A 27,891-nucleotide genomic window follows, 5' to 3' on the forward strand; every position below is an offset into this window, starting at 1 on the left:
ACCCTACTCCGGCTTGCCAAACTTCATATGCGGGTCAACCAAACCCCTCCCTTGACTCCCCCATAACACTGGCGGAGGTCTACTCAGCCGCCCGTACATTTACAAGAAACACTGCCCCTGGTGGAGACAAAATCTCCTACGCTATGATTAGGAACTTAAGCACCGAACATCTGCAAGACCTAACGAAGTACATCAACGAAGAACTGTGGGAGAAGGGACAGGTCCCATTAGCTTGGAGACACGCGGATATCATCACCATACCAAAGGCTGGAAAGCCACCGGCTGTGGAGAGTCTCCGTCCTATCTCCCTCACTTCTTGCCTGGGAAAACTCTATGAAAAAGTAGCCCACCTAAGGCTCCAAAATTACATCGACGAAAACAACATGTTTCCTTCCTGCATGCTGGGCTTCCGCAAGGGACTCTGCACGCAAGATGCTTTCCTCCGGATTAGGGAAGAAGTCATCAACACCATACCCCGAAAAGGCGAAAATTTCATTCTGGCACTAGATCTCAAAGGAGCATTCGACAACATTGGCCACCAAACAATATTGCACGAATTAAACAATATCAACTGCGGGGAGAAAATTTTCAAATACGTGAAGGCTTTCCTCTCAGATCGCACAGCCACCATAGGAATTGGAGAGATCCGATCACCAAAAGTACCCATACCGAACAAAGGTACACCGCAGGGTTCTATAATCTCTCCAATGCTATTTAACATAGCAATGATAAATTTAACAAAAAAAACTGTTGACCCGCACTGATATTGGCTTCACTTTATACGCGGACGACATCGCCATCTGGGCTACTCAGGGATCCTTGGCGCAAAAAGAAGCAGCTCTGCAAGCCGCTATAGACCTAGTCGAGGAATTTGCCGGGGAGAGTGGTCTTCAATGCTCCCCAGAAAAATCCGAACTTATCAGGCTGCACAGAAGAAATTACAAGTCCCCAGGAGAAATTCAGCTCTCTCTAGGAGACCAGATAATTCAAGAGAATGACAAGATCAGAGTTTTGGGGCTGTGGTTGCAAAGCAATTTGAGAGTGGATTATACAATCAAAACACTCAAAACCACAGTCAACCAAATTTCCAGAATGATTAGAAGGGTGACCTGGCACCGGAAAGGGATGAGGGAGGAGGACACCCTCCGCCTTGTACAAGCCCTAGTCGTTAGCAGGATTACCTACGGGCTCCCATATCACGAAATTAGATTCACTGATAAAAGGGCCATTGACACTATCATAAGAGGAGCCTATAAAACGGCCTTAAACCTCCCGCCAACAACATCAACGGAACGTCTTTGGGCACTCGGAGTGCACAACAACTTCGAGGAGCTCAAGGAGGCGGTTCTAGAGAGTCAGAAACAACGCCTAACAACAACGCAGGCGGGTAGGGAAATCCTGTCAAAACTAGGGCTATGGCAGGCACTAAGAACTTCTGAGATCAAATCACAAATTCCGACATCCACAAGAAACAACATCTATGTGAACCCGATACCCAAGCACATGCACCATGAGTTACAGAAGGGTCGAAGGAAAGCCAGAGTCAAATCATTGGAAAAACGATTGTCTAAAGACGCGGAAGTTGTCTACGTGGACATAGGGGCTTACGGCGAACCTGACAAGTTCACAATAGCTGCAGTTGACCACAAGAAGAGGCCAATTATTCAGGCTTCGATCTATGCCAAGGATCCTGCGGAAGCGGAATCGCTGGCAATAGCCATCACCATAAAAACACAAGACAACCAAAAGAAGTCATCACACGTAGTGACGGACTCCCAACCAGCCTGCAGGGACTACCTGGCCGGAAAACCTCACAAAAGAGCGTGTGCAATATTACGTTCCATCTCCCAGACGCACACAATTACATGGACACCTGGACACGAAGGCCTAGAAGGAAATGAGGTAGCGAATGATCTAGCCCGAGCTCTCACAAACCAGGCGGATCCCCATCCCTACCTCACCCCTCTCCTAGGACCCTACGGCGACAGGCTAGAACACCTACGGTTAGAAAGAAGAATTTTCTCACCACCACACAAACAACTTTCTTCCTCGGACGCTATAGACTGGAGAAAAATACAAACAAACACATTCCCTAATCTTCAAATTTTAAATAAGATAAGCCCAACAAAATACACGAGTTACTGTCCTTGGTGCGGTGCAAGCCCCACACTCTATCACATCTCTTGGGAATGCCAGGACAAACCTGACCCAACGTTAATAGTGCCATGCCCGACACACGAGCAGTGGGAGGCGGCCCTGACCAGCGACAACCTGGACCAGCAAGCCTGGATTATCCAGCTAGTCCACAAGTCAGCTGCTGCCAGCGGAGCCCTGGACTAGGGGCACCGACCACCCAGCTCCTGCGAATTTTTACTGATTATATGCTCATTAAAAGTTTTCTCTCTCTCTCTCTCTCTCTCTCTCTCTCTCTCTCTCTCTCTCTCTGTCATTCTTCTTCTTCTCTTTCCCGACATACAGTGTCACAGTGCCACGTCGACGGCTTCAAAATTTTTGTTGTTGTTGTTGTTGTTGTTGTCTAAATAACGTATGGCACATACCCACAGAGGAGGATCGGCCAAGAATTGGGTAGTAAAGAATTTTTTTCTTTATTTATTTTATTACTAGCGCTGTGCATCATTCTTCTTCTTCTGTGACGTCACATGGTTTGTGCATGCGCAGCTGTGGCTTTTTCTAACGAAGGAGCACACGCGAAACCCGTAGTTGACTAGCCTAGAGAAGCTTTTCGCTTCAAAAAGCTTTGACAGGTGCTTGTTGGCACTTAACTGCACGTAACTGTCAAGGGCACTTAACTGCAGCTGTCGCAATACCAATTTCGAGGGGTCAGGTAAGAACAACATAAAGCCTAACTCTATGTTAGATTGTTGTCAGAAAAAAAAAAAAACAAGCATATAAACGGAAGAAAAATGAATGATATTTTGCCTCGATGTATAGTATGGCACTGTCTGCTAAAGAATTCGTGTGGTAGAGACCTTACATTCTTTCTTTCTTTGACGCGTGGAAGACTTCACAGCTGCTGGGATATATGAGCGCCCAGGAGCACCTTAGGCTCCGTTTCTGCAGACTTCCAACAAGCGGATCACCTATAATGGTGGCGCATAGTAGTCATAGTTGCTTTTGCGCCAGTAAACCCCATATAACTAAATAACTATTCTTCCAACCATTAGCAACGAAAGGGGCGCTTTACAAAATTGCAGCTTGGAGATGTGTGGTAAGCATGCGAAGCGTGCGCTGAATACCTTCCGTATAGATTCAAAGTTCATGGCACATATATGTAGTTCTGACGTCACGCTTTTTAAATGTGTTTCTTTGAGCACATCACCAAAGTAGCGCCTACAACTCTCGGCCGCCGTGCTGATTCCTGTATAGGCTTTCCGCTGTTAGCCTATCGGCAACCTTGACTGCATTGAGCTAGCGCAGTTGCGTAAGAAACAAATACTGGTAGAGAGCGGCAAGGGAATGCCTACAGAAAGAGTGAGACGGCCGCCGGCGGCATAAAGAATCGACAGCGCAGTAACGTTGGACAGCGCATCCGGCTTTCCTCTTCCACATGCGTCGTTAGAGAGATCCGGTGAACTGGCCCTCGCACTCTGTTTCTCTCTTCCTCTCTTTGTTCGTGCTCTCTCCCTCGTGCTTTTCCTCGCTTTGGTCGGCGCGGCGTCGCTGGCGTCGTTCCTCGCCCGCAGCTCTAAAAACAACCCCGACGCTCTTCCGCTGTCAGCCGGTGAGTTACGATCACGCCTGCCTGCGAAACTGCCTGAGCATCGAGGTAGCCCTTCGGTTTATAAAAGTGAGCCTTCTATGTTCTATTTCACGTAACGCCGGCAGAGTGTAGTTGCCAGCGACCACACAATGGCCCTAAAGCTGGCCGTTGTGAGCGCAGCGCTCAGCTACGAGCTGTGACTTCTGGCGCCGTGCGCAGGCGCGGAGCCCGGACAGTGCACCACAATGCCGCGACCGGATTCGCGTGGGGCTCTCAAGCGACTGAAGGCTGCAGCTGTCAACTTTTGACGCTTTATCTGCAGGCACGCAATTTCAGTGGTGACATTTTGATCAATATTGTTGACGACGGTGGTTCAGCCTGACACATGTCAGAGGGTGAACCACCGTCGTCAAGAAAAACGGTTGTATTGAAGCTTTTCTCAATCAAATGCACTCCTGTCGGCGCATTCTAAATGTTTTAATAGAGCAGATATTACTTGCAGCACTCCGCCGTTTGGGCACCGAAAATCATATAAGGACTCAGAAGCTCAGAAAGGAATCAGAAACTTTCTTCATAGGTATCCCTGACCAGGCTGGTAATGCTCGGTTCGCCTAGCTATGCTTGTTTCTTCTTTGCGAAGCTTGAAGTGAATGAATGATGGAAAGCGTTGTCGCCCTGCAGTAAATATGGACGATAGTCGCACAGTCGTCAGTGCTGAAATGAAGTTCAGGCTACGCAGGAGAGAACGTAATATAGATTTCAAACGGTATGTTTAATGCGCTGAAAAGCAACGCTGTGCTGCGCTGTGATCCTGAGCTCTGGAACGCGTGCAGTAGCTCACTCAGCCCATGCAAGTTTATTCTTTCGTAGGTCTCATTGCGCAACATAACCAATAATATAGTATCATAAATGTGCAGAAATGAAGGTTAACCTGGGTTAGATTACTGGAGCCTGCTGCTGTACGCTGGTCGCTGGGGAAAGGGGATGGTGATACTGAGAGAAACGATGCGCTCTAGCTGGTAGAGAACTGTTGCTCAAGAAAACAGAAAGTTCGAGAGACCAGTAGAACCATGCTCAAAGGTGAAATGCGGTAGTTTTTTTTTTTTTATAGCACTCGTTTACATTTTTACCTCAGATTTTTCAGCGCGCTTTATGCTTTCCTACAGATACTGTTTTATGTTTACAAATAACTTCGGCGGGTGATAGCGATAGAGAAAACGTAAAAATCTGAACTTCCCGAACTGCTTGCGTGTTATTGGAATTGCTTCCTGCGCAAACGCATCATCGTTTGTCCCCTATATATTTAGCGCTCGATCACACTTTTAAACATGGATTTAATGTTTGAAGAAGTTGGTAGCAAGATAATACAATGAATTGATAGTGGGACCACATACGCGCCTGTTACCATCCCCTACGCAAATCAGTCAACCATGAAGAAATAGTGGCGAACTATTATTTCCTGCATTTGCGAACTGCGTTACTACCGCCTGCAGAAGGCGCATTTGTAGCTAGATTTACCACCCACACCCTGCATAGGGCGAAACCTTATTCCAAATTAAGCTCTCCGGTTGGCTGACAATTAAAAGCTGAATTAGCTCATAATAAGACCTCCGCCGTAATAATCTGGAACTACAGCGCTTACTTGACTGCACAAGATACGGAAACCAAACCCTACGGCGGTTACTTAGTAGCCTTACTTTTCGTACTGACATATGCCACCTGCATCTAGCGTGCCGCTGCACTGAACACATTAGCGCGTGCAGCACACGCTCTTCAGCCTGCGGCTCAGCAAAAACAGGGCTGATATGATCACTTAAATGTTGTATTCAACTTTAGAGTGGCAGCGATTTGACATCCCGACTGTAGTCTCGACAGAGTACTAAGGAGCTCACCAGAGTGGCGGGCTTGCGACTACGTTGATAAAAGAACAATTGATGATAAAAAGCAACGCAGCTCCACGTTCTACACAGTCACTTTGAGTTATTAGAAATTAAAAAAAAAAAGACCAACTACCTTCCCTGGCTAAAACAGTCGCGCTCATAGATCAGCGGCACAGATTTTATGCGGGTGAGCTTCAAGCTAATTGGCTAAGCAAGCTGCATTTCAATAGAGGACAGTATGATAAAGAACCAGCAGTACAACAGCACTGGATGTAGCTGTTACGTTTTCTTCATGTCTATAGCTACGTAGTGCATTCGACATTATTGTTTTTATGTTAGTCATAGTAGTATACGCTGCCAGTCATTCCGGAAAGGACAGCATGCAGAAGCTCAACATATGGTTGCTAGCGAAATTCAAGACACGGAATTCTGAGGGCACAGAACTATGGGCAAAATCGTTTAACTCATTAAAGCATACGCGCTGAACAGCACTAAGAAAACATAAAGGCACATAATTTATCATTTCTGATATTGAAGTATACAAAACAAAGTGTGATCAAATTTCAAGATCCATAATTAACGAGTGGAATCAGCCTGATGAACGAAATGGGCACAGAAATCTGCAGGGTTGACGAAAAGTTGCCAGGCCACAGGGCTTGCTTTTCAGCGCTATATGTCCTGACACCCAAGTTACCAGTAAAGGTATCAAGGCTTCATCTTGTTGTGGCACCACAAGGACGAGGAGAGATACGGAGAAAGACAGACCAAGTGCTCACTATCAACTGTCAAAATGTATTATGACATGTAATATATATCAAAAGAATACACAAAGAAACAAAAGGCAACCGTGACATGCGCACTCCGGCCCATGGTTACAAGGCTCATATCAAAACCGACGTGGTGTCAAACCGTATCACCGTATCAAATGTTTTAGATAGTCAAATTCAGCAATTATCAAGGCTTTCAAAATTGATGGCACTTATTCAATTCTGCGCAGAGACTTTGCGAATGACGATGTCGTGACTTTCTCACCATAGAGCTCAAAAGCACACCGTTTGAGCTAAGAACAATTTACCAACCTGCACCTATGTCTATGCACGCACATACCGGCTCTACCAAAAATAATCAAACATAACGATTTTCCTTTCATTTACACAGTAGAGCAGTTATGCTACCCCCAAGATCTAAAGCTCTGCAAGATATGTAAAACTGTTACCCTTCCCTACCACATTCTGATTTTTACGAAAACCAAAAGATTGCAATATCTTTTCTTTTGGCAATATTAACGAACCCCGTTTGGGTTGCTCATTTATTAGCGCTTGCACAATGAAACACATTTTGAAAGTATGGCGTAGATTGGAGCTGCTCGTTGTAATAATTGTAACTATTAGTTTGACGTCTGTTTCTAGGTTTTGTGAAAAGTGGTGACCCTCGCTGTCTGATACAGGGAATTAGCATACTATGTAGCAAGACGTGCTAAAATGGTCTATACAGCTCCGACTACACCATCAGAGACTTCCCTTGCCTGCGCTGACTCCGGAAACACTTGGCGTTTCGTGTCGGGCTTTCACACGATAATATAATAGAGATAACGAAGCGAGATAATGCGCTGTGGTAAAAGGCGGCACTCAGCAGCCTGATAGCAGCAAAACGTTCCGGTTTCCTTACAAGCGCCAGTTGCGAAATCGCTCTTAGATATATCTAGCCACACATTCTCGTTGTCCGTCGAGTGCCAGCATATTCTCGTGTCATCTACGAGAAGAAATGTGCAGCTTCTTCTCAGTCATGGCAAAGGGACCCTATTTGCCCGCATTCTACGCAACAATACGTCGCCATGACAGCTGACGAGTGTCAACTTGGTAGTTACCTATGCCCTGACAACTATTAATGCTTCTGCCAGAAAAAAAAAAGACACTGGAACGCGAGGCATCGCTTACTGTTTACTTTTTCGCCGAGGTATGCTACGACGAGGTAACTCCGCATGTCGTGGTTTTATTCAAACAGCACCCTCTATCCCGTGCAAGCTGGCATCGCCGCGGTCCAGTGTCCCTTTAGTTTAGAAGACAGCGTCGGATGGTGCTCCTGCTGCCTGTTAGTCTAAGCTGTTGATCTCATCTCGTTCAGCCTGTGCTTAACCTCTTCATTGACATAACTTTCGTTGCTCCGTATTTAACACTGTCGAGACGCCTGCTTGGAGAACATTAAATACGTGTTCCTAGAACTTGCAGATTCAGTTATTGTACAAACCCTTCAGGATGTTTCATTTGTAGCGAGAAAGCGTGGTTAGGGGAGAGTTGTAACATACGCATTGTTTGTTGACCTTGTATTTCTTGAATATTTTCCCTGCTTTTAGACAAGTTTCTCTCTCTGCTACAATGGTATCTCTCCATGGTAGCATAGCAGAGAAAGTTTCCTCGGTGACATAACGGCCGAACATTTTTAGAGTACTTCGTAGCAGAGTCGTCAATAATGCTACTAGAGAGAAATATATTTTCTTGGGCGAATTGGTGTGGCATTGTTTGTGTGGCAGAGCACCGCAGTGGGTGGCAGGACTTCACCAGAGCCTGGTCTCCTTTTCGGCGCTCTAAACAAAGTGTGAAACTACATGAATAATTCCTGCCAGAAGTATCATTAGCCAAAATCTCTGAGAAGTAGCTAAAGGTAAGCTACACTGCTAAATTCCCTGAAGCATTGCACTGATGTCGCATTTATTCATCTTACTTTGACATTTCCTGTCAACCACTGCTCGTGAAAGGTGCCTTTTATGACAATCAGAAAATCCTGAGGCTTTAAGAAATTGGTAGTGACGAAAAATAATGGAGCCTGATGATTACTGTGAAAACTCCAGAAATAAAAAGCATCATCATTGGCCTCGAAAGGAAGAATAGACCTAATACCCCTGTCACACTAGCAGATTTAATGTCACTCGATGCATCGAATGTCATTTGGTTTTTTTCGGTGCTACAAAGTAAAATATAATGTCATTCACAAATGGTGACAATTACGATCAGCCATAAAAGAATACTGCACTTATGGGACATCAGTGCGCATAAAATGCGTTTTAAATCACTGTGCAGCATTTTAAAGCTGATTAAACATTTCTGTACGATAATTCAAGTGAAATGCATTACTTCTGGCTGTGCTGTAGCACTTTAGCCATAAAAATCCTAGCCAAGTATCGAGCCACCCACACATTCGATAAATGTAAACAAATAAAATGGCTAACACAGCGGAGCGCGTATATACAGTGTGGAGACGCACGGAGACACGTAGAGTATACAGTTGACGTCCAAGCTGTTAGGCATTCAATCAAAACTTTATACAGCGCTGAGATAAATGCACGGCGAGAAGCGTCTACCAAAGAACACAGTACAGTGAACTAGAATACAGAACCTAAAGTGGTCGTGAACCGCTGGCATGAGTGGACCACTGCTGTTACCGAGAGTAATTGCATTACACGTGAGCCTGCAGTGCAAATAATTTTACACCTAAATTAACGATTTTAAACACAAAACTCTAGAAATATAATGTTTAACTTTCACTGTGCGCAGAATATTTTGTTGCGTTGCTTGTTTCTGCTCTGTATCTGGCGCCGAGAGTACTTATTCGGTTCCCCATCGAACACTAGTGAGTTCCCCGAACACATTCGATGAAGAATGTCATTCGAACCTAATGACATTAAATGTTCTCGTGTAGCAGGTGAATAATGGCAATAGATGCTAATGTTATTTGATTGGATTGAAATTAAATGTGCTCATATGACAGGGGTATAACTTTGCAGTTTCCATTCGTTGATACCATACAGCTCCTAACAGTTCGAATTAGATATCAAGTGATGTACACCGCAATGGTTTTCCCCCGTTCACCAGGCTGTTCCACCCTGCAGCGTGTTTGACTTATTGATCTTGTTCTCAGTCTCTAAGCAGGTACTTACAATCTGCCGTTCCTATCGGTTCGAAAGGAGAATAGTGCAGTTGACGAAACCATTGAAAACAGTAGCTGCTCTGAAATTATTGTCAAGTCTAACTAACTGCCAGTGTGGAAGACTAGTTTCAGAGCGGTAACTATTTTGTTAATAACTTTCAGGATAATTACTATGGTGTCCCTGTATCAATGTAGAATGGCCTCTAATTGCTTCCTAAATTAATTTTCTTTATTTTTGTATTCTATCCGCTGGTTCAACGATTTGTACCTAGTAATGCACAAAGAGTCCGGAAGAAGCTGGTTTAGAGTTTTAACGGGTCAGCTGATACATTTATCTCGAATTGGTCTGCCGCAGATACGTCTTCGTTAACCTATTTGTGTGCGACGTAGCGGCAGCACTTTCACAGAAGGAGTGCCTGTCCTGCCTATCCCTCTCAAAGTCTTTCTCTGCCTCAAACAGTTTCGTAGATGGTGCATTCTCTCTCGGAGCGGATATTTTCTTCAATGCAGGTGGTTCTAAGCTGTTATGCCTCTGCTTTTCACCAATTATTTCGAAATTTAATGCTGGTAAACGATCCGTGCTTGTTGTCAATCCTTCCGGTGGGCTCTAAAATAATTAAATATACTTTAAATCTTCCGTGTAAAATTGATTACATTTTTTGTGCGTTTTCTGCACGACAGAGAGTTATGTGCACCTTGGTACCCGCAAAGCGGACTCAGCGGATACAAGACATTGTGAGGTGGGTAGGAGTAACAGCCTTTTTTCATGCCCTTGATTCAATTACATATATATCAAGCACTGGATAGTGCATTCTTTATCTTTTGAAATCAGCTGTGAAGACAATTTTGTTTCAAAGCGAATTCCTTGCACTGAACACTTTCACGGTTGGAAAATGATCTCAAGGCTTTGGCCTGCTAGGATCACTTGATCTCGTAAGATGCTCAATGTTTCGCTACTGCCATCTTCAAGTTTTTCTCGCAGCTCAGCTATTAATAATTCTAGTTTCTCAAAGATGCCAGTTGCTCGATATTTGCTGCACTCGTGTGTACAAACACACAGACACACAGGAAATAGTGCTTGAACTACTCAACCAACTTTTTTATTCCTTACCTCACATGTATCCCAGTTTCGGTATCACACAGCTAATGCAAGATGCTCAAGCTGTGGATTTGCGTAATGGCTGCTCCGATGTGCCGCCGCCCAACTTCATAGTCGAAGCATTGCAAGAAGCCATTTCAAAAGATGCTTCACATCAGTACACGAGAGACTTGGTGAGTAGACGGCGTTACGCTTAGTATAGCTGCCAGTATCTGGTATTTGGTAGTCGTATAGTTTCCATCATCAACTTAGATCAGTCCACTCCGAAGCAAAATCCGCTCCCAGCGATGATCTATCATCCTTGCTTTCTGGGAGATGCGGCCACTATTGTCTAGTAGACCGTCAGTGATCTTCACTCGGTGTGATTCTCGACTGACACCAAATTCGGTTCTCCGCACCTTGTTTTCCCCCGTTTCGTTCCAGTCAGACAATAGAACTGAGAAATATGTGGAAGAATGGCGGGAAAATTCACCCTAATTCAAAGATTTCTTACGCGTGGCATTAATAAAAACCAATAAAAGTTTGACGCATCGAAACTTCAGTATGTTTTTTAGCGCAAATCAGCTTTTGAATAAATTTAAACTCCCCCCTCTTCCTTGGCCGAGATGTCACGTAAAGTTAAAAACAATGGTTCGTTTAGCCTGCGTCAAGGTCAGGTGCGTAGGCTGCCCACGGATGACGTAAACACAAAAAGTGGCAATCAGTACGAAGGGGAATCCGAAATGAAAAGTGGAGCTACGGTGGGTGAAAGGGGAATACGGGAAAACGGGACTGTTATAACGCATGCTGAAAAGCACTTAACGGGCTAAAACGCACAAGAATAGGGAGCTGACATTTCTTAAGATGGACGTCGTTAGAACATGTGGACATAAATTCAGAATATCATGTTTAAAAGTTTCCCGCAAAGTTCTCAGCTATGGCGTTTTTTTGTGCCATCATGGTTTCAAGTGATGATCACATCGAAAAATTTCAAGAAGACTTTGACGCGGTAACCTAGATTGTTGCAGCCACAATGAAATTATTTTAGCCTGTTCTATAAACCATTCCGTAATGCAGCGTTCAGGATTATCTGCGGATTTAATTGTCGTCTTTGTACACTCCGGTGTGGAGTTATTTGAACCCATACTTATTCACGTTGTCTTGGCCTAGATCAGCACGAAACCTATCTCATTGACTCAGCGCTGAAGTGTGATTAAGCGGCTGCTTTGGTACAAGAAGTTCATAAAATTTTTCTACCTTTCAGGGTCATGTGCGACTCGTCAATGCTTTAGCAAGGATGTATTCCCTTGTAACGAAGCGCGATATCGATCCGTTCAAAGAAATATTGGTCACTGTTGACGCCCACGGAGCACTACACGATACTTTCCAGGGACTGGTCAACCCCGGAGACGAGGTGTGCGATATAAGTCTTATTACGCTCCCTATTACATGCTTGTAATGTACTCTTTGCTGCGGAATTAGAACCGAGACAACAGCACATCAGTTTTTAAGTGCTTTTAGTTTACGTTCCTTTTTTTTTAAACATGCACCGGTAAATGCGTTGCAGAGCTTTATAGAATGTTTTTGTCGTTTATAATTTAGTCAAGAAAAGAAGGTATAATTCTAACTCCTACTTTGCGACATTTTTTAAATTATTTGCTTAAACAACCGTTATCTCTCAGCCGACTGCGTATCATCGCGGCCCTCTTTGTCGAATATGTCCTCATGTTATTTTTATGACTGCCTCAGCATTACACAACAAGGGTCGCATAATTATTCGGCCTTGCGTACATTTGTAGCAAAGACCGCAATGAATATGTGTAGCATATAAACAGGAGTTTTATCGAGAGACGTATTATAACTATGACCTCAAAGCAGGCTATGGATCTCAAAAGAGAGATGGTACAAGCAATTTTATTTAAATTATCAAGCCTAAAAAACGTGTATCAAACAACGGGAAAGGGTTGCTCGCCGACTATAGGCTGAAAGTTCACCGTGCAGGTGATCATCATTGAACCATTTTCCAACCGATATGAGTCCATGGTCCGAATGGCAGATGGAGTTCCCGTCTTCGTACCTCTAAGGCCGGTAACGCACATTTTTGTTTTCGATTTTATTGCTTTCAGTATATGCAGTATAAGAACTGTCGTAGTTATAGGAAAGTACTGATTCCTGAACTCCTGATACTTGAGAACAAAGTTGAGTTGAGTTGAAAGTCTTTTATTGAATAGGAAGGCTCATGGCCATGGATGGGGGTAGCAGGGAATAGGCACTTTATTATGTAGCCGCAAGACGCCAGCAGGAACTCCAGAGTACCATGTATTGTCCGGTCGAGGAGACATAATGATTATGACGCTGGACTACTGTTACCGAGGATGAGGGATCGAATCCGGTGGCCGCTTTTCGATATAGGCGAAAAGCAAGGTACTCGTGTGCTGTGCGATGTCAGTGCACGTTAAAAATCCCAGGGGGTCGAAATTTCCGGAGTCGTCCACTACGGCGTCTCGGATAGCTTGAGTCGCTTTGGGACGTTAAACCCCACAACCAAACGAAACCAGAGTGCCATGTGTTTCCGCATCATGGAAACGGGGAGATTTCGTCTGCGTTTAGAGCTAACATGTTTTCCTCTCAAAAATTGGTTTGTTGTCTTAGAGTGATGCGATACATAGCGCTTTCACGGCAGGTACTTGCATACTTCATAAAGAAGTTTGGCCGCATTGAGTGCGCTCTGGCACCCACTGCATTTCTCGATCCTTTGCGTAGACGAAAGAGGGCGAGAGGAGAAGGGCTGACTGGATTCTGGACACAGCAGAGCTGGCTTCGAAGTGTAACTCCAAGACCAAGATGATCATCTTGAACTCCCCACACAGCCCTACAGGGAAGGTTAGTCTCTGTGCTAACAGGTTTGGATGGATTTGCGAACTGAAAGGCAGACTTGACTATTGTTCACTACTGAAGATTCGAATTTGGGGATATTAAGGATTGTGCTAGATCTCGATAAACTAAGCTAACGGTGTTTGTGCTTAGAGCCGGTCAGTGCGAGCTCGTCGTACTCTTTCTAAAAGTTACTGACCCACTGCGCCGAATAGTAAATGTTAATTGGTTCGATTCCCGAATCAGGGCGCGCTTATTTACAACTGCAAAGTCTCTTTTGAAACCGCATAAGTGTGTTCAGCATCCGCACAGCTGCGGTAAGGAGGATGGTAATGAATTGCCGGACTATTTTAAGAGAAGAAAAACTTTAAATGTACCCAGAATAACCAGGGTAACCAAAAGAATGCCTATTACGGAAATGTACCAGGACGAAATAATGAACAAAGCATGGACTACGTATGGATTATAAGTTTTTGTTCAATGACGGATCTGCTTTGAGGTCCGTGTTGTGACTTCAACAATTGCATCTATACGTTCTAAGCTTTCTGTGGTTGTAATGAGTTCAGTTCAGTTCAGTCGTTCAGTCGTGTCCGACTCTTCGTGACCCTATTGACCATGTCACGCCACGCTTTCCGGTCTCTCACTATCTTCCTAACATCACATAACTTCATCTACAGTGCCTCGAGGATGCCATCTAGCCTTCGCGTTCGCTGCCTACCCCTTCTCCGGCGACCCTCAACCTTTCCCAACATCAAATCTTTCTCCAGCGACTCCTCTCTTCTCATCAGATGACCAAAGTAGCTGAGCTTTAACTTTAGAATTTGACCCTCCAATGAGCAGTCAAGGTTTATGGTCGACAATATTGACTGATTTGATCTTCTGGCAGTCCAAGAAACTCTCAAGAGTCTTCGCCAGCACCACAATTCAAACGCGTCAATTCTTCGGCGGTCAGCCTTTTTCACAGTCCAACTCTCGCATCCATACATCACAACTGGAGAGACCATAGCACGAGTTATACGGATCTTGGTTGGCAGACTAATGTCTCTGCTCTTTACTAGGCGGTCAAGGCTAACCATTGCTCTCTTTCCCAGAAGCAGGCGTCTCCTAATTTCATGGCTGCAGTCTCCTTCCGAGGTATACAAGGTGGCCACAGTTGTTCATTTCCTTGAGATATCAAGTTTTAAATTCATAGCTGTGTCATACACGATCGTCCTTTTCCCACACCCTTTGAGCTTCCATTTCCCTTCCTACAACGCTCTCAAGTAGGCTATTTCTCGACCTAAGGACTCCTTCCTACGCAAGTACTTAAACATATGTTGTCTTTCTCATCCATGAAGAAAAAGCCGAACCGGCTCCGAACCATCGGGTTTCTATATAACAAAAAAGTGATGGTTGGAAAATTTTCAAGTTCTACTAAGTTTACTTTAGACTGTTTGAACTCGAGCTTGCCAGAATGTGTCCAATAATTACTGCTAATTTTAAACGAATCGCATAGTCGATGAAAATCATTCAAGTTGTTTCACAATGTTACATCGTTTACTCACTTCCAGGTTTTTACATGGGAAGAGCTGGATACCATTGCCAGACTCTGCATAAAGAACAATGTCATTTGCGTCGCAGACGAATCTTTAGAATGGGCTGTATTTGATGGGGCTAATCATGTTAGAATGAGTAAGTATCGTTTCTGCAATGACTTCAACATGAAATATCAGTATCCTCCGTCTATATACGCTAGAAAAAAATTTTGTTGTGATCACTGTTGATGTTTTGGTACGAGGGTAATCCCAAAAGTAAGGTCTGCAAAGGGCTGCGGACGCAGGGAAACTATTTGCGTGGCTGCTCGCCATACTGCTGTGTTCATTGTACCCTGTCTTCCAAACAAACCATGACTCAGCGCGAAATGAACTATCAATCTTGGCTCGGCAGCCATTTTAAATGAAGCTCCCGTTTGTCGCTACCGCCAGGTGCGAAGCTGGCGCAGTTATACTTTTTCTGAACGCAAAATGCGTTCAACCAATCGAAATTCATCGCCAGTCGACGGAGGTGTACGCAGAGTCGTGCATAGTTGTTAAAAACGTCCGCAAGTGGTGTAGGGAATTCGCAGCTGGTCTCATTGAATTTTACGACGAAGAAAGAAGCGGGAGACCGTCAATTTGTGATGAGACAGTCGCAAAAAACGAAGAAATGGTGCGACAAAATCGGAGGATCACATTCGACGAACTCTGAATTTTCGTTCCTGGCATTTATAGAAGCGCTACTCATAGGATTTTGACAGCAACTTTAAAATATCGCAAGGTGTACGCAAGATGGTTTCAGCGAATGCTCACAGAAAACCATCAACGGCAACGCGTTGACTTCTCCCGTCTATTTCTTCAGCGGTATGGAGATGAAAAGGAGACCTTTTCGGATTCCATTGTTACGGGTGACGAAGCCTGGGTATTTCACTTCTTTCCTGAGGCCAAACAGGGATCAGGGCCCGTATTCTGAGTTTGCGTCGTTATCGAAAGTGTCGCTATCTCTCGGACCCCGAGTCATCTGATTGGTGAAAATGCCGGAACATGATGTTGCCACCTCTTCCGGTTCCGTAGCGGCAACACATGATTCCGTCGTTTCGACCAATATGATGACTCTAGGTCACGTGAAATAGCGACGCAAACTTGGAATACGGGCCCAGGTGATTGACGGCATTCCTCTTCCCCCAAGCCGCTAAAGTTCAAGCGAGCACAGCCTACCGGCAAAGTCATGCCAACTGGGTTTTAGGATCGCAAAGGGGTATTGTTGGTAGACGTCATGGCTCCTGGCACCACAGCAAAGGCGGACAGATATTGTGAGACCCTTAAAAAACTCAGACGAGTGATTCAAAATCTCAGAAGAAGAATGATAAGCAAGGGCGTGAGTCTCCTCCACGACAACGCTAAACCCCACGTTGCCTGCGAAACCGTCGCTCTCCTGCAACAGTTTGGATGGGACGTCATCAGCCACCCAGCCTACAGTCTGAACTTGGCACCGAGTGACTAACACTTGTTTCCAAAGCTAAAAGGACACCTCGCTGGATGGCGCTTCACCGATGATGACGAAGTGATGCAGTCATACGCTTCCTGAACAGCATGGTGGCGAGTTGGTATGGCATGGGCACACAAAAAAACTGACCCAGCGTCTGGAAAAATGCATAGACTGCAACGGCGATCATGTGGAAAAGTCGACAAATGGTCAGCCTTTAAGTGATTTGTAAATTGCTTAAAATAAACATTCCTTTCGATCTATAAAAACACAGGAGACCTTATTTTTGGGATGATATTCGTGAAAGCCTCGTCACGGTACTGCAGTCTAGTTGAGGCGATTGACTACTGTGCCCAATGATACGGGATTGAATCCCGGCCGCTTTACGATGGCGGCCAACTCTAGGCGCCTGTGTCCAGTGCGATGTCAGTGCACGCTAAAGAACCCCAGGTGGTGGAAATTTCTGGAGCCCTCCACTACGGCGTCTCTCATAGCCTGAGTAGATTAGGAACGGTGAAGTCCATAAAACAAGGCATTAAATTTGCGGAGCTAGACAAACGCATTGATAATTACAAATCTATTCCTTAATTAGTTCTGGGTCACTGCATTAGTGACAATGCATGTAAAGACAAGTAAACGAAAGTCTCTGAGTCTATTTGTGGTTTCTCTATAACAGTGTTCATATGATTTTAAGGAGGTTTCCCTTCGCGGTTAATATTATTTCACTAATGATCAAACTATGTTACTTTCGGCAGACACTCTGCCTGGCATGTGGGAGCGGACCGTAACTATTGGAAGTGCTGACACGACCTTCGGTGTCACAGGCTGGAAGGTTGGTGCTCCGACATTCACATTGTTTTGATGTCACTATGAGTGCCCTGCATTAGCTAGTTTAACACATTTTCATTACTATGACATGATCCGAATGGCATCCGTCATCGTGTCAGTCACGAGAGTATCAATGAAGCAAGAAATTCGGCCCGTGTTAAACTGAATGCAATTCAATACTGGCGATTTTAACAAATACGCTAAGCTCAAAAAAAGAAGGAATTGAGCTAGCGAGTCTTTATTAAAGCGATAGAGTTAAAGGACCTGAAATTGAGAAAATCCGGCGTCACCATGAGATAAAAACCGTGAGTACGCTTCTAACAGGTGGCAGCTGTCAGATAACATGACCAGGCATTGTTTGGCGGACGGGTTATATGACATCTTGAGACCGCGTGACATGGCCGAGGTGGCAGGCGCTGCACATATTGGGCCCCTCCTTTAACGTGCGGCGGCAAGATGGGAATCGGAACCTCCGGAAGCTTTGGATCCCGGCTCGGACACACTACTCATATATGCCGGGCAGTCATTTTAGTACGGATTGTTTAAAGCGGGTTCTATTACAAATAATTCCAAGGCACTGCATGCCAAGGACTGTGTGCGAGATAATACGCGCAGAAGGTAAGATATTAGTGATTAGGTGAGTAGCCAATGCCTATGTTCGCCAACAAGGATCTGCGTGCGACGGCTGCAGATGATACCCATTGTGCTGTCCAGCGCACCCTTAAAGAAGAAAGCTTAAGTGACGCCAGACATTTAGCAGTGGAACCGAAGCATCTGAGGTTAAAACCAGGGATTTTGCTTCCGGGGTTGTCAGCGAAGAGCATCTAAGGTCCGGTCAAGTTTCACTAAAAGGTCCGTTATTTCGCTCTCCACGGGTAGGGATATATTCCATATCTGAAACGCGGCAATGACGTTCACAAATCACTGAGTTTACTTTTTGTTCGAGAAAATATCCGGCATTATGACATCTTTGCGACGACATGCAGATTGGCTGGGCGTACGGCCCGCCGCCCTTGATGAGGGGGCTGCGCCTTGTTCATCAGAACTGTGTGGCCCTCGTTTGTACGGTGCTTCAGGTAAGAATTCAGGATTTCTTTTACCTCAATAATTTCATTATACATCCCGTTCAGCGCTGTTCTAATCCCTAATCGCCTGTGTACACACAGGCGATTGTTCGCTACCTGAAATAAGAACAACTGCTTCATATGTATTATTCGAGCAAGCGTCCTTCCATTCAGACTGAATTGCTGTAGTTGCTTTGAGCATTACCAGTATATGCAAACATCTCCCATTGGCTTATGTGTTTGTCTCAGCGACATTCCTACATTTTATGTACACGCTCCAATAAGAACAGCTTTTGCCTCAAGGCATGTATTGCACTTTGAGTTTGAAAGTATGGTAGCATCTCCTCGCGCCTGTGTTAGCAGTTGGCTGCGTGTTATCACGACCGGTCTCAAGCGGAGGGAGTTCCTTATCTCAAGACAGGCCGTTGGGCTACAACGCCGGGTTGCCTATATGGCAGCTCCTTTCTTGCCTGGACAGACTGCCGCTTTTTCCTGCCTTTTTTTTAGAGCGAATTGGCTCCAGTATTGGCCGAGTGGGTGAATGTGGGCTGTAGGTTTTTTTAACTATTGAAAAATAGTACTGCGTGTATCTTGCCATTTATTACTGAACGCATATGGTTGTTCCAAGCCAAATGGTTCGGTCTTTTTCACCACACTGCCTATAGTGCAACTGTGGTTACAACCTCACAGCTGCTTTATGGTAACACTACCTTGCCATCGCCGCCGTTTTGTGATCGATGAATGCTAACACAAGAGTAAAACAGTTTTTTTTTATAAATATCAAAGTTTCACCTATAGGTATAACATTGCTTTTGAACAATGAAATGCATTGTTCTTGTAAATACGTTTCTTTGAAATGAATTTTATTCGCCGCCGCCCAAATATGAAACACCTAAATTTCTCATTGGACTATCCCAAATATTTTCTGCCATGCTGCGGAGCTGAAACAGGCCGGCGACAATGATTACGAACACAGGGAATGCAATCGACATCAGAAAATATAAAGCTAGTGTAGGAAACGAACCCTTCGAGTGCAGCATAATCAGTCGTCAATAGAGAGTTTTAGCTTACCGTGATCCGCAATCCGCTACCGTGATCCGCCACGGCGCGTTCCACTGCGCATGCCCAGATCCCCTTGACGCCGATAGATGGCGCCACATACTGGATGTCGGCACATAGACCTGCCGCGTCGGGATCAATCAGCTTGTGCGCCCTGCCCACGCATGGTAGCGGGTCATGGTGGCGGATCGCGGATCACGGTAAGCTAATTCTCTCTAATAATCGGCCGCCGCGGTCGGAACCTGCCTCACGTGCCTGCGCTAAGCAGTCCGTGCAGTGGTCTAATTACTAAGCCATCGCGGTGGGATAGTTGAAATACAATGTAGACGCAGAGATAGCTGAGCACTTGTTAAGGCAAAAAATTTGAAATGTGGGAAACTTTGGGGAAAATATTTACTAATAATAATATGCATTCTGGATTTTTTTCTCTGAGAATCATTTACACTGAAACTTGTAGGCGCTGTTTCGGCAATAACCGTTAGCGATCGCTCGGAATTCATATGTGATTGCTTTGCATTCAAGGATAATATTTAGCTATGTCACGAGCAGGAACATCACCACTACACGCGTTTCGTTTGATAGCACTATCTGTGATGGACCGTAAACAATGTGAAAGTAGAGCTCACAAGTTTCAAGAGTGTGCTTCGCACCTTCACTAAGAAGCCGTATCGCAGTGGAACGAAGGCCCGAAGCCCTACTCCACAAACTTCCATTTTCAATTTAGTATTCATTTGTTCTAGTTGCATTGACCACTGTTGTGCGACAATACCGCCGAGTTCACACGTGCGGGAAACGACCTGACCACTCTCATCGGAAACTGTACCTCGGCAATGGCAGCTTGAAAAATCCAGTGCTCAGCAGGTGCGCGCGACGAGTGGAAACGGCTACCGTCGATGGCGGGACACGCTAGCTTTTGACTTCTGTGACGGCCGCTCGGCGCATTCTATCGTGATGGTGTGCGACCAAATAAAATAGAAAACAGAAATGAACGCTTAAGGAATGTGGCCCTTACCTTCAATCAAGTTAATGGTCAGGGCTTTCGGCTGCATTAAAAAAAAGTTCCATTTGAGTTCCATTTGTTTTGCTACGTTTTTGCTGTGTCAATTTATGATGCTCTTTGTGTTTCTCCGCCTTCGCAAGGAAGCCGTAGCCGTGGCACTGGAGAAAGTTACAAAGGAAATGGTAGACCGTGCAGGCTACTTGAGTGCCATGTCGGTATCAATGCAGAAGAAAAGGGATTTTATGTGCGAAGCCCTGAGCTCCGTCGGAATCATGCCTACCCTGCCCGAAGCGGGTCACTTCATTGTCTGCGACTTCTCAAGTATTGGTAAGATATATTTATGCTGCACCTCCCACTCAGCTTCGAGTGACGTACCTGTTGCTCTTTTCTGCTGCCTAGACTTCTTAGCAAAGCAAGTTTTTCATTTGGACAGTGAGTGGGGCACCATCGATTAGATATTTCATCTTGTCCACTACTACAGTAATGGTAAATATGCTAGTTTAGTGCTGCTACACTGAAGCGACAAACTATGCCTCCTAGCCATTAACTTCATTCGCTGTAAGAAACCAACCTAAATTTTGTGCTGAGGGCAAGTCAGAAGCATTTCGCTCATAGCGTTGTTTACCACTCTGCTTTGTCGATACAAGTAATAAATGCAATTTCCTGCATCCCGTTCCCCCTTTCTCAACTTATGCCTTGTGGCAAACTCTTCGAAAAAAAAAAGTAATAAATGCACTCTTAATAATAATATAGAACGCTCTAATTAGACTACTGCATCTGTTAACCCTACATCATCTTCAGAGTAAGAAAAGCCGAGGTGCCCGTAAATCATCCGTAAACTCTTGCATCTCGGAAGAGAAACTTATCAGCTGCCTTATTTATTTACCTTACACGGATCGTTCTTAGCCACTATCATTCGTTTTTATTTTGGTAATATTTTTTTAGTAACAGTGTAGCGAAGATCTTAATAACTAACGAACTGATGGCACTAATAGGGCTGCTTTTATTTATTAAAAAAAATGTGACGAAAGCTTCTCAAAATCACCCAGATCAAGTACTTCATTGGGCGAGAATAGGTGTTATGGTAGGGGAGCAGAGTTCGACTTGAGAGAATGACACTAGAGGAAATATTCTGCGTTGCTTTTATAAGCGTTTCAATACCTTGGTAATGGGCCGTCGACTTGGAAAGCTAACTTTTTGAGTTTAAACATTATAACGTACATTAGTTCTACTTATTTTAGATTAATTTTAAACGTTAGTTCTTTTCAATGAAGTCATAAATTCCAAAAGTGAATTGAAATATTTAAGGGAGGGGGGGGGGGATTATCTAATTTTAGCAATGGAGCGCAAAGAAACATGTAATTTACGTAGAGCAGACCCGATCACGGAGAAAGAGTACTCTCACGCAACGGGGCAGAACTGACGGCCATTCTAGGCTGCTGTGCTGTTCGCTTTGGCACATGTTAAGATGTATAATCGCTGTTTTATTTCAGGCTCAGTAGTCGATTTCGAAGGAAAGGAGCCCAAAGATTGCATGCTTGCAACGTGGCTGTTGAGAAAAAAGGTGCGTTACAGGCATGCGTTCTTTCATGCTTGTGTCTTTAGGGGCACTAGCCCAGTTTCTATCTGTGTCATGGAGAAAGGCGTCCGAGAGCTATTGAGCTGACCTTTCTTGAAATGAGTTATGCAAAGCCAGAAACTAAACTCAGTTCCTGAATCTGCATGCTATAATAAGTTTTATAGTTCACTGCCCGTGAAACTGACCCATTATGCTTCCAGCCCTTTGTTCTCTGTACGAGCTGCTATGGTGACGATGATAATGGCTGGTCAAGACGAGAGATATACGTCTCCACATACGACACCATTACTTTATTCTCTGAATTGAACTGGCATGCTTCTGACCTTCAAAGACATCATTATCTTGTGACTTCGGTTAATTTAATATTTATTTTGTACTTATCACCACCCCTTAGTCCTAAAGCTTAACTTTACAGCAGATTTTAATTCATTGCTGGCAACAAGTAATAATAAGGCCCGCTTGTGTCCACGAAGTACGTCACACGATGCGTGACAGCATTTTTGATGTAAGTCACTTAATTGCTATTTGGTCTCAGTTAAAGACGGAACCTCAGATCATAACATATATATAGTTTATTTTCCTCTCCTTCATACTGAAATTCCTGCTTACCTCTTCGGAAATTCATTTCCTTTAAGGAATTTTCTCGAGCCCGGATGAAAGTGAAAAATCACAAGTGAGAAAGCCAACGGGAACATTCAGGAACTCTCGCATTTAACTATAAAAATCAGATGCTTAAAAACGGGCAGCACCTTTCGTCACATTATACAAGCTAAACAATAAGAACATAGTGGCACCGTTAGGTAATTCAAATAGGAATATTTCAATCATACCTCAAATAATTTTATTTGCTCTAATAAATGCAGGAAAGCCTAAGAAAGATGAAAATCACTTAGTTAAGTATTCATGACCGACTGGTCATAGTCGACAAAATATCCATCGCGGAAATATGTAATTGCCATTTTCATAGTGTGCTTTTTAAACATTGTACACAGGAGCGCCATGTTGTTTTTGAATGTTCAGTTATCCGAGACGTTGCGTTGCCTTCTGGTAGGGTTCTGATTCTGTTAAACCTTAAGACAAAGGCGTCACTTGCACTGACGAAATACCGAAGGGTTTTTGCTTTTTGCATTGGTGGCGCGGAATTACTATCCGAATTGCCAGTTATAATCAACAATGCTTCATTGTCATCAAGTTGCCTTCCGTCTCACTGAAGAACAGCCTTCATTATGTTGTTTTTATGATGAGAAACATATTGATGGTAACTAATTATCTTCCGATTTCTATTACATCAAGCTGCTGTAAAAAAATGCATTATATTGTCGACAATAAAAATGCTAAATTCCTAACTGAGAATAATGTACTGTTTTGTGCGTTCTTTTGAGTATGAATTTCGGAATTATGGAAGAAATATTTTACTGTAACTGTGCTGACGTCTGATGTCCATAGATTTGGAAATGGTTTGAAAAATTTAGGGCAAATTCATGTTGTATGTGTAAATTTTAGTAAAGGATTTCACCTTGTTTCACATCCCAAGCTAATCCACAAACTTCACATGGTTTGCTTTCCTAATTCCCAAAATATAATAATTAGATAGAGGTCTGCATACCAGACTAAGCGAAGTTGTCGCTTGAACTGATAATCCTTTCTCTGAACCACTTCTAGCAACACTTCAGTGCCAAGGGTAATGTGCTTAGGCCGCTGTTGTTTATCATATATATTAATGATGTTATCAATTCAATGGCTGAACCAGTTCATATTAGGATCGCTGCAAACGATTACTTACTTTTTCTTGAAAAAAAAAAACAACCAAAGTGACCCATTGCTACTTATTTCAGCCTTATTAGCATTCAAGAATTGTCCTGTGAGGGGACATGAAACTCGACATAAATATAATGGCTCGTGAAAAAAGCAAATAAGCAAATCGCACATTCATTTCAGTAGAGTGTTCTGTCGTAGCCCCTAACTATAGTCAGCGAACACAAATATCTTGAAGTCATTATAATTAATAAACGTAATTGCAACCGACATGTTTCGAACATATGCCTATCTTCCTTTCAAAAAATTTTTATTCTATTTTAGCATATTCATTACTCATAGGATCCAACTTCGAACGTGCCTTCATCGTTTGGAACCCATAAACAAAATTTAACAGTACCCCAGTCTAAATCATACACCGAAAAGCATTTTTTTTTAATTTTTACTAGTGCCGCGCAACGGCCGCAGTAATGAAGCAACATTTCAGTACCAAATTACGATGAAATTCCTATTTAAGCTTCAGTTTTTGCTGAAGCATACTAATTTTAATGAACCCCTTGCCATTACCTGAAACCCTTAAACCTATCTGGTGAGGAATAGGGAAGAACAAGAAGTCCCTACAGTTTTAGAGTAAACTAATAAAAATATCCTTTTTTCCTTTCGTGTACTAAGGAGAATAGAACTGACTTCTACCTCGCCTAAAAATATCATCGGCGCGATTAACCTAATCTAATTTCGACGACCTGAGACTATCGTTCTCGATGATATATCTGCATATTTAAAACTACACATGTTTTTTCTTCACTGCTGTGTTCACTGACGCAATCTAATTGATTACTATACAGTGTTCAGTTCTGTTACACCTGGCTGCTCTCATTATTGTGTCCTGTGAAGTGCAATTTTTTTCTTATGTGCTAAAGTGCCTAAAAAGAGCCTGCATTACACTGCAAGAAACAAATAAATGAATAAAAATGACATCAACCAGCAATTTTATAACATTAAAATGTAAGTTTCAAAAACCTACGCTACAGTTGTGTGAATGGGGTACCAATATTTCAGAATCTTCTGGTGTCTCCTCTGAGTACTTTTTACAGCGCAGACCACAGACACTTTGCCGGACATATGATAAGTATCTGTTTTGCAAAGGTAAGCACGGATATCGTGGTATCGCGGAATTATAAGGCTTTCTGTAAAGTCGTGAACGTGGAATTGTTGGTTGATGAGCGATAGTCCAGTTGATGGTTAAGTTAGCATTGTTAACAGTTTTGTCTATATAACCCGTAATCCTAGGTTTTGGTTTCGAATTGAAGAGGCATAAGAGATTGTTGCGTTGTTTTTCAACCTTACTCTTTAGAGTGTCCAGTAATATCTACTATATACGTTTAAACCAGAAATTATGACTGCTCTAGTTGTTTTGATATGATGTCATATTCTGCTAGGTGCTTCATCTTATTCAATACAAAGTTGCCCTTTCAAATGTGTTCAACATTCTTCAGCGCTGTTCTGTCTGCTAGTGACAGTGCGTTAGGAAGGAAATTATTAGTGCCACAGAAAGCCGATTAATTAACAAAATTATCAATATCAGACCAGATATTCAGTGTGCGCTAATACCATAAGTTGAAAAGTTGATTAGTCAATTTCGCATAAGCATTTCTCTTTTTATTCACCTCTATTGCCCAAATCACGTCCGCCTTACCGTACAATCCATCTGCACAGACCGCGGCGGCGCATGTCTCAAAGCTTTCGAAGGAAAAGAATTGAGTTCTGTAAGTTTAAACACATGGTATTTATTGCGCAGTTTCTTGCAGTAGTCACAAAGCTATTGTTATCAATTCTTCTATGTGTTGCAACTGTTGATTGCCTAGTACGGGCATCGGCTAAAAAAAGAACAAGCAAGGGTTGAACAACAACAACAAACAAGGGAAGCAAGGGTTGATGTTACGCAATAGTATTTTGCTAATGAGGATGCATTGAAGGATTGACATTTTATATTATAGCTTGAATACGGCCAGACACGTATTTTGTACAGTGCGGGGTGTGAAAGCTGTGTTCATCGCCATCCTCAGCCTGACTATACCCACTGCAGGGCGAAGGCCTCTCCCATATTCCTCCAATTAACCCGGCCCTGTGCGAGCTGCATCCACTTGACTCCTGCGAACTTCTTAACCTCATCCGTCCACCTAATTTTATGTCGCCCCCTGCTACGCTGTCATTCCCTTGGAATCCAGTTTGCTGCCCTAAGCGACCATCGATTATCCTTTCTTGGAGCTACATGTCCTGCCCATGCCCATTTCTTCTAGATTTCCACTAGAGTGTCAGCGATTTGAGTTATTTATCTGACCCACTCTGCACATTCGTTTCCTATCCCTTAACGTTATCCCTACCATTTTTTTCCATAGCCCTCGGCTGCGAGAGGTGGTTGGTTCGAAGCCCACCGCCGGACACCCACCGGTAAAAATGTGTACAAGCACACTCCCGGCATAGCGCCGAGCTTCCTCAGGGGGTGAGCTTGGAAGAAGCTCCGCTAACCCCGCTGCTCCCTCCGGGGCACAATCAGTTTCGATCACGTCAGCCTGCAAAGGTGGTTCAAGATTCAGTTGATATTAATGTTGAGATATTGATGATAAAGTGATGTCGATAAGACGTTGACCCTGATAATGTAAAGAAAAAAGGCCCCATATGGGCTTCTGCCACGCGAGACGGGCTTATGGTTGTCTGATGGCGGAACGAATCACTGTCCCATCAGCGCAACTATTTGGGCCATGGCCCCTTTTCCCAAGCATTGCACCCCAGAAGAGCTGAGCACCAGGCCAGGGGAAAGCTTGTACCCATTGAAAACCGGTGGGTACCCGGCGGCACCAGGGATCGAACCCGGTACTTCCCGAATGCTAGGCGGATGCTCCACCATAAGTCGTATTACTAATCAGTAAAGCATCCTTAATGAAGAGATTTCAATTTCCCATTCTGCACTAATTGAGATCATGTTTCAGGCCTTTTTAATGAGAACAGGGCTCAAGAGCTTGTGTAACTTTCACACGGAACATTAGAACTGTAACTTACGACTTATACTCTGTTCCCGCAGCGAATTTTGAATATTTCTGCAAAAATAAATATCGGCATCTGTCCTTTCAGCTAAGTCAGAATGCCAGATGCGATATTGGCGCTCAACCTAGAATCTAAAATCGAACATACTGCAGTAACACACACACACGCACATAAAAGCACAGGCACACACACAGAAACACACACACAGACACATAAAAGTACAGCCACACTCACGCGCACACACACAGACACACACACACTCACACACACACGCACGCACACAGACACATACGCACACACACACACATACACATGCTCACAGACACATACACACACACACACACACACACACACACACACACACACACACACACACACACACACACACACACACACACACACACACACACACACACACACACACACACACACACACACACACACACACACACACACACACACACACACACACACACACACACACACACACACACACACACACACACACACACACACACACAACTATCTTGCAGGGGAAGCCTCCGTCCGAAAAAATTGTGGGGCTTTAAGCATGGCTTGAATCTAGTCAAAGTGAAAGCTGTGTATTTTGAATCCGCGGATTTTTTATATGTTTTCCTATGGTTTTGGGAAATGAAAGATCTTATACTTTTGTGTGGATACCACGGAATAATCGACACTCATGCCTAATTAGCTTAAGGTCGCCTAAAGGCCAATTTTGGTTCCACGCGATGATTGGCTCTACCTAGCATAGTGAAGCATGTAATCTTCTTATTGAACATTCGTTACCATTATTAGATGTATTCCTCGACCTTTATTTATTTTGTTTTCAGGATCCCCTGTTTGTGTTGTAGCAGTAAGAGAAGGTTGTATCCATAGAATTAGTCTTTCTCCATCTTTCTCTTCGTCTTTTTTTCCAGAGCGATTCGACTCTCGAAAAAGCTGCAGCTATTTTCTCGCAACTGACTGCGGTATCTTGAAGAACCATGCGCTGCGATGGAGACCCATTTGGGGCAGTAACTTCCAGCGTTATCCTATTGTCTCTACGAAACAATAAAAAGCTTTC

At 43.8% G+C, this 27,891-nt stretch overlaps 1 protein-coding gene across 3 annotated transcripts; it reads left to right on the forward strand.

The window, feature by feature from the left end:
- The first annotated feature begins 3,657 nt into the window (after positions 1-3,657).
- Positions 3,658-27,891, forward strand: LOC146173471 (kynurenine--oxoglutarate transaminase 3-like). Of its 3 annotated transcripts, none has more exons than XM_084583131.1 (13): positions 3,658-3,742; positions 10,207-10,265; positions 10,653-10,797; positions 11,868-12,017; positions 12,605-12,691; positions 13,367-13,486; positions 15,028-15,148; positions 17,233-17,309; positions 18,292-18,381; positions 20,569-20,755; positions 21,922-21,992; positions 24,822-24,908; positions 27,746-27,891. In XM_084583131.1, the coding sequence occupies exons 2-13, from the start codon at positions 10,213-10,215 to the stop codon at positions 27,803-27,805; spliced, it is 1,248 nt and encodes a 415-aa protein (XP_084439257.1). In that variant the 5' UTR covers positions 3,658-3,742; positions 10,207-10,212; the 3' UTR covers positions 27,806-27,891. The 3 variants fall into 3 exon arrangements, with proteins under 3 accessions (XP_084439257.1, XP_084439256.1, XP_084439258.1); XM_084583130.1 differs by having other exon boundaries at positions 3,659-3,808; XM_084583132.1 differs by lacking the exon at positions 24,822-24,908 and having other exon boundaries at positions 3,659-3,808.

The sequence above is a fragment of the Amblyomma maculatum genome, chromosome 11 (genome assembly GCF_055883805.1).
Source record: "Amblyomma maculatum isolate TAMU_Amacu chromosome 11, ASM5588380v1, whole genome shotgun sequence".
Lineage (NCBI taxonomy): Eukaryota > Metazoa > Arthropoda > Arachnida > Ixodida > Ixodidae > Amblyomma > Amblyomma maculatum.

What these genes read in the sequence shown, in the direction of transcription:
- LOC146173471 (XM_084583131.1), top strand. Translation starts at nt 10,213, where the DNA reads ATGTGCACCTTGGTACCCGCAAAGCGGACTCAGCGGATACAAGACATT. An exon ending in TGGTCAACCCCGGAGACGAG is followed by an intron (nt 12,018 to 12,604) that starts GTGTGCGATATA and finishes TTCACCGTGCAG; the next exon opens with GTGATCATCATTGAACCATT. An exon ending in TCTTCGTACCTCTAAGGCCG is followed by an intron (nt 12,692 to 13,366) that starts GTAACGCACATT and finishes TCCTTTGCGTAG; the next exon opens with ACGAAAGAGGGCGAGAGGAG.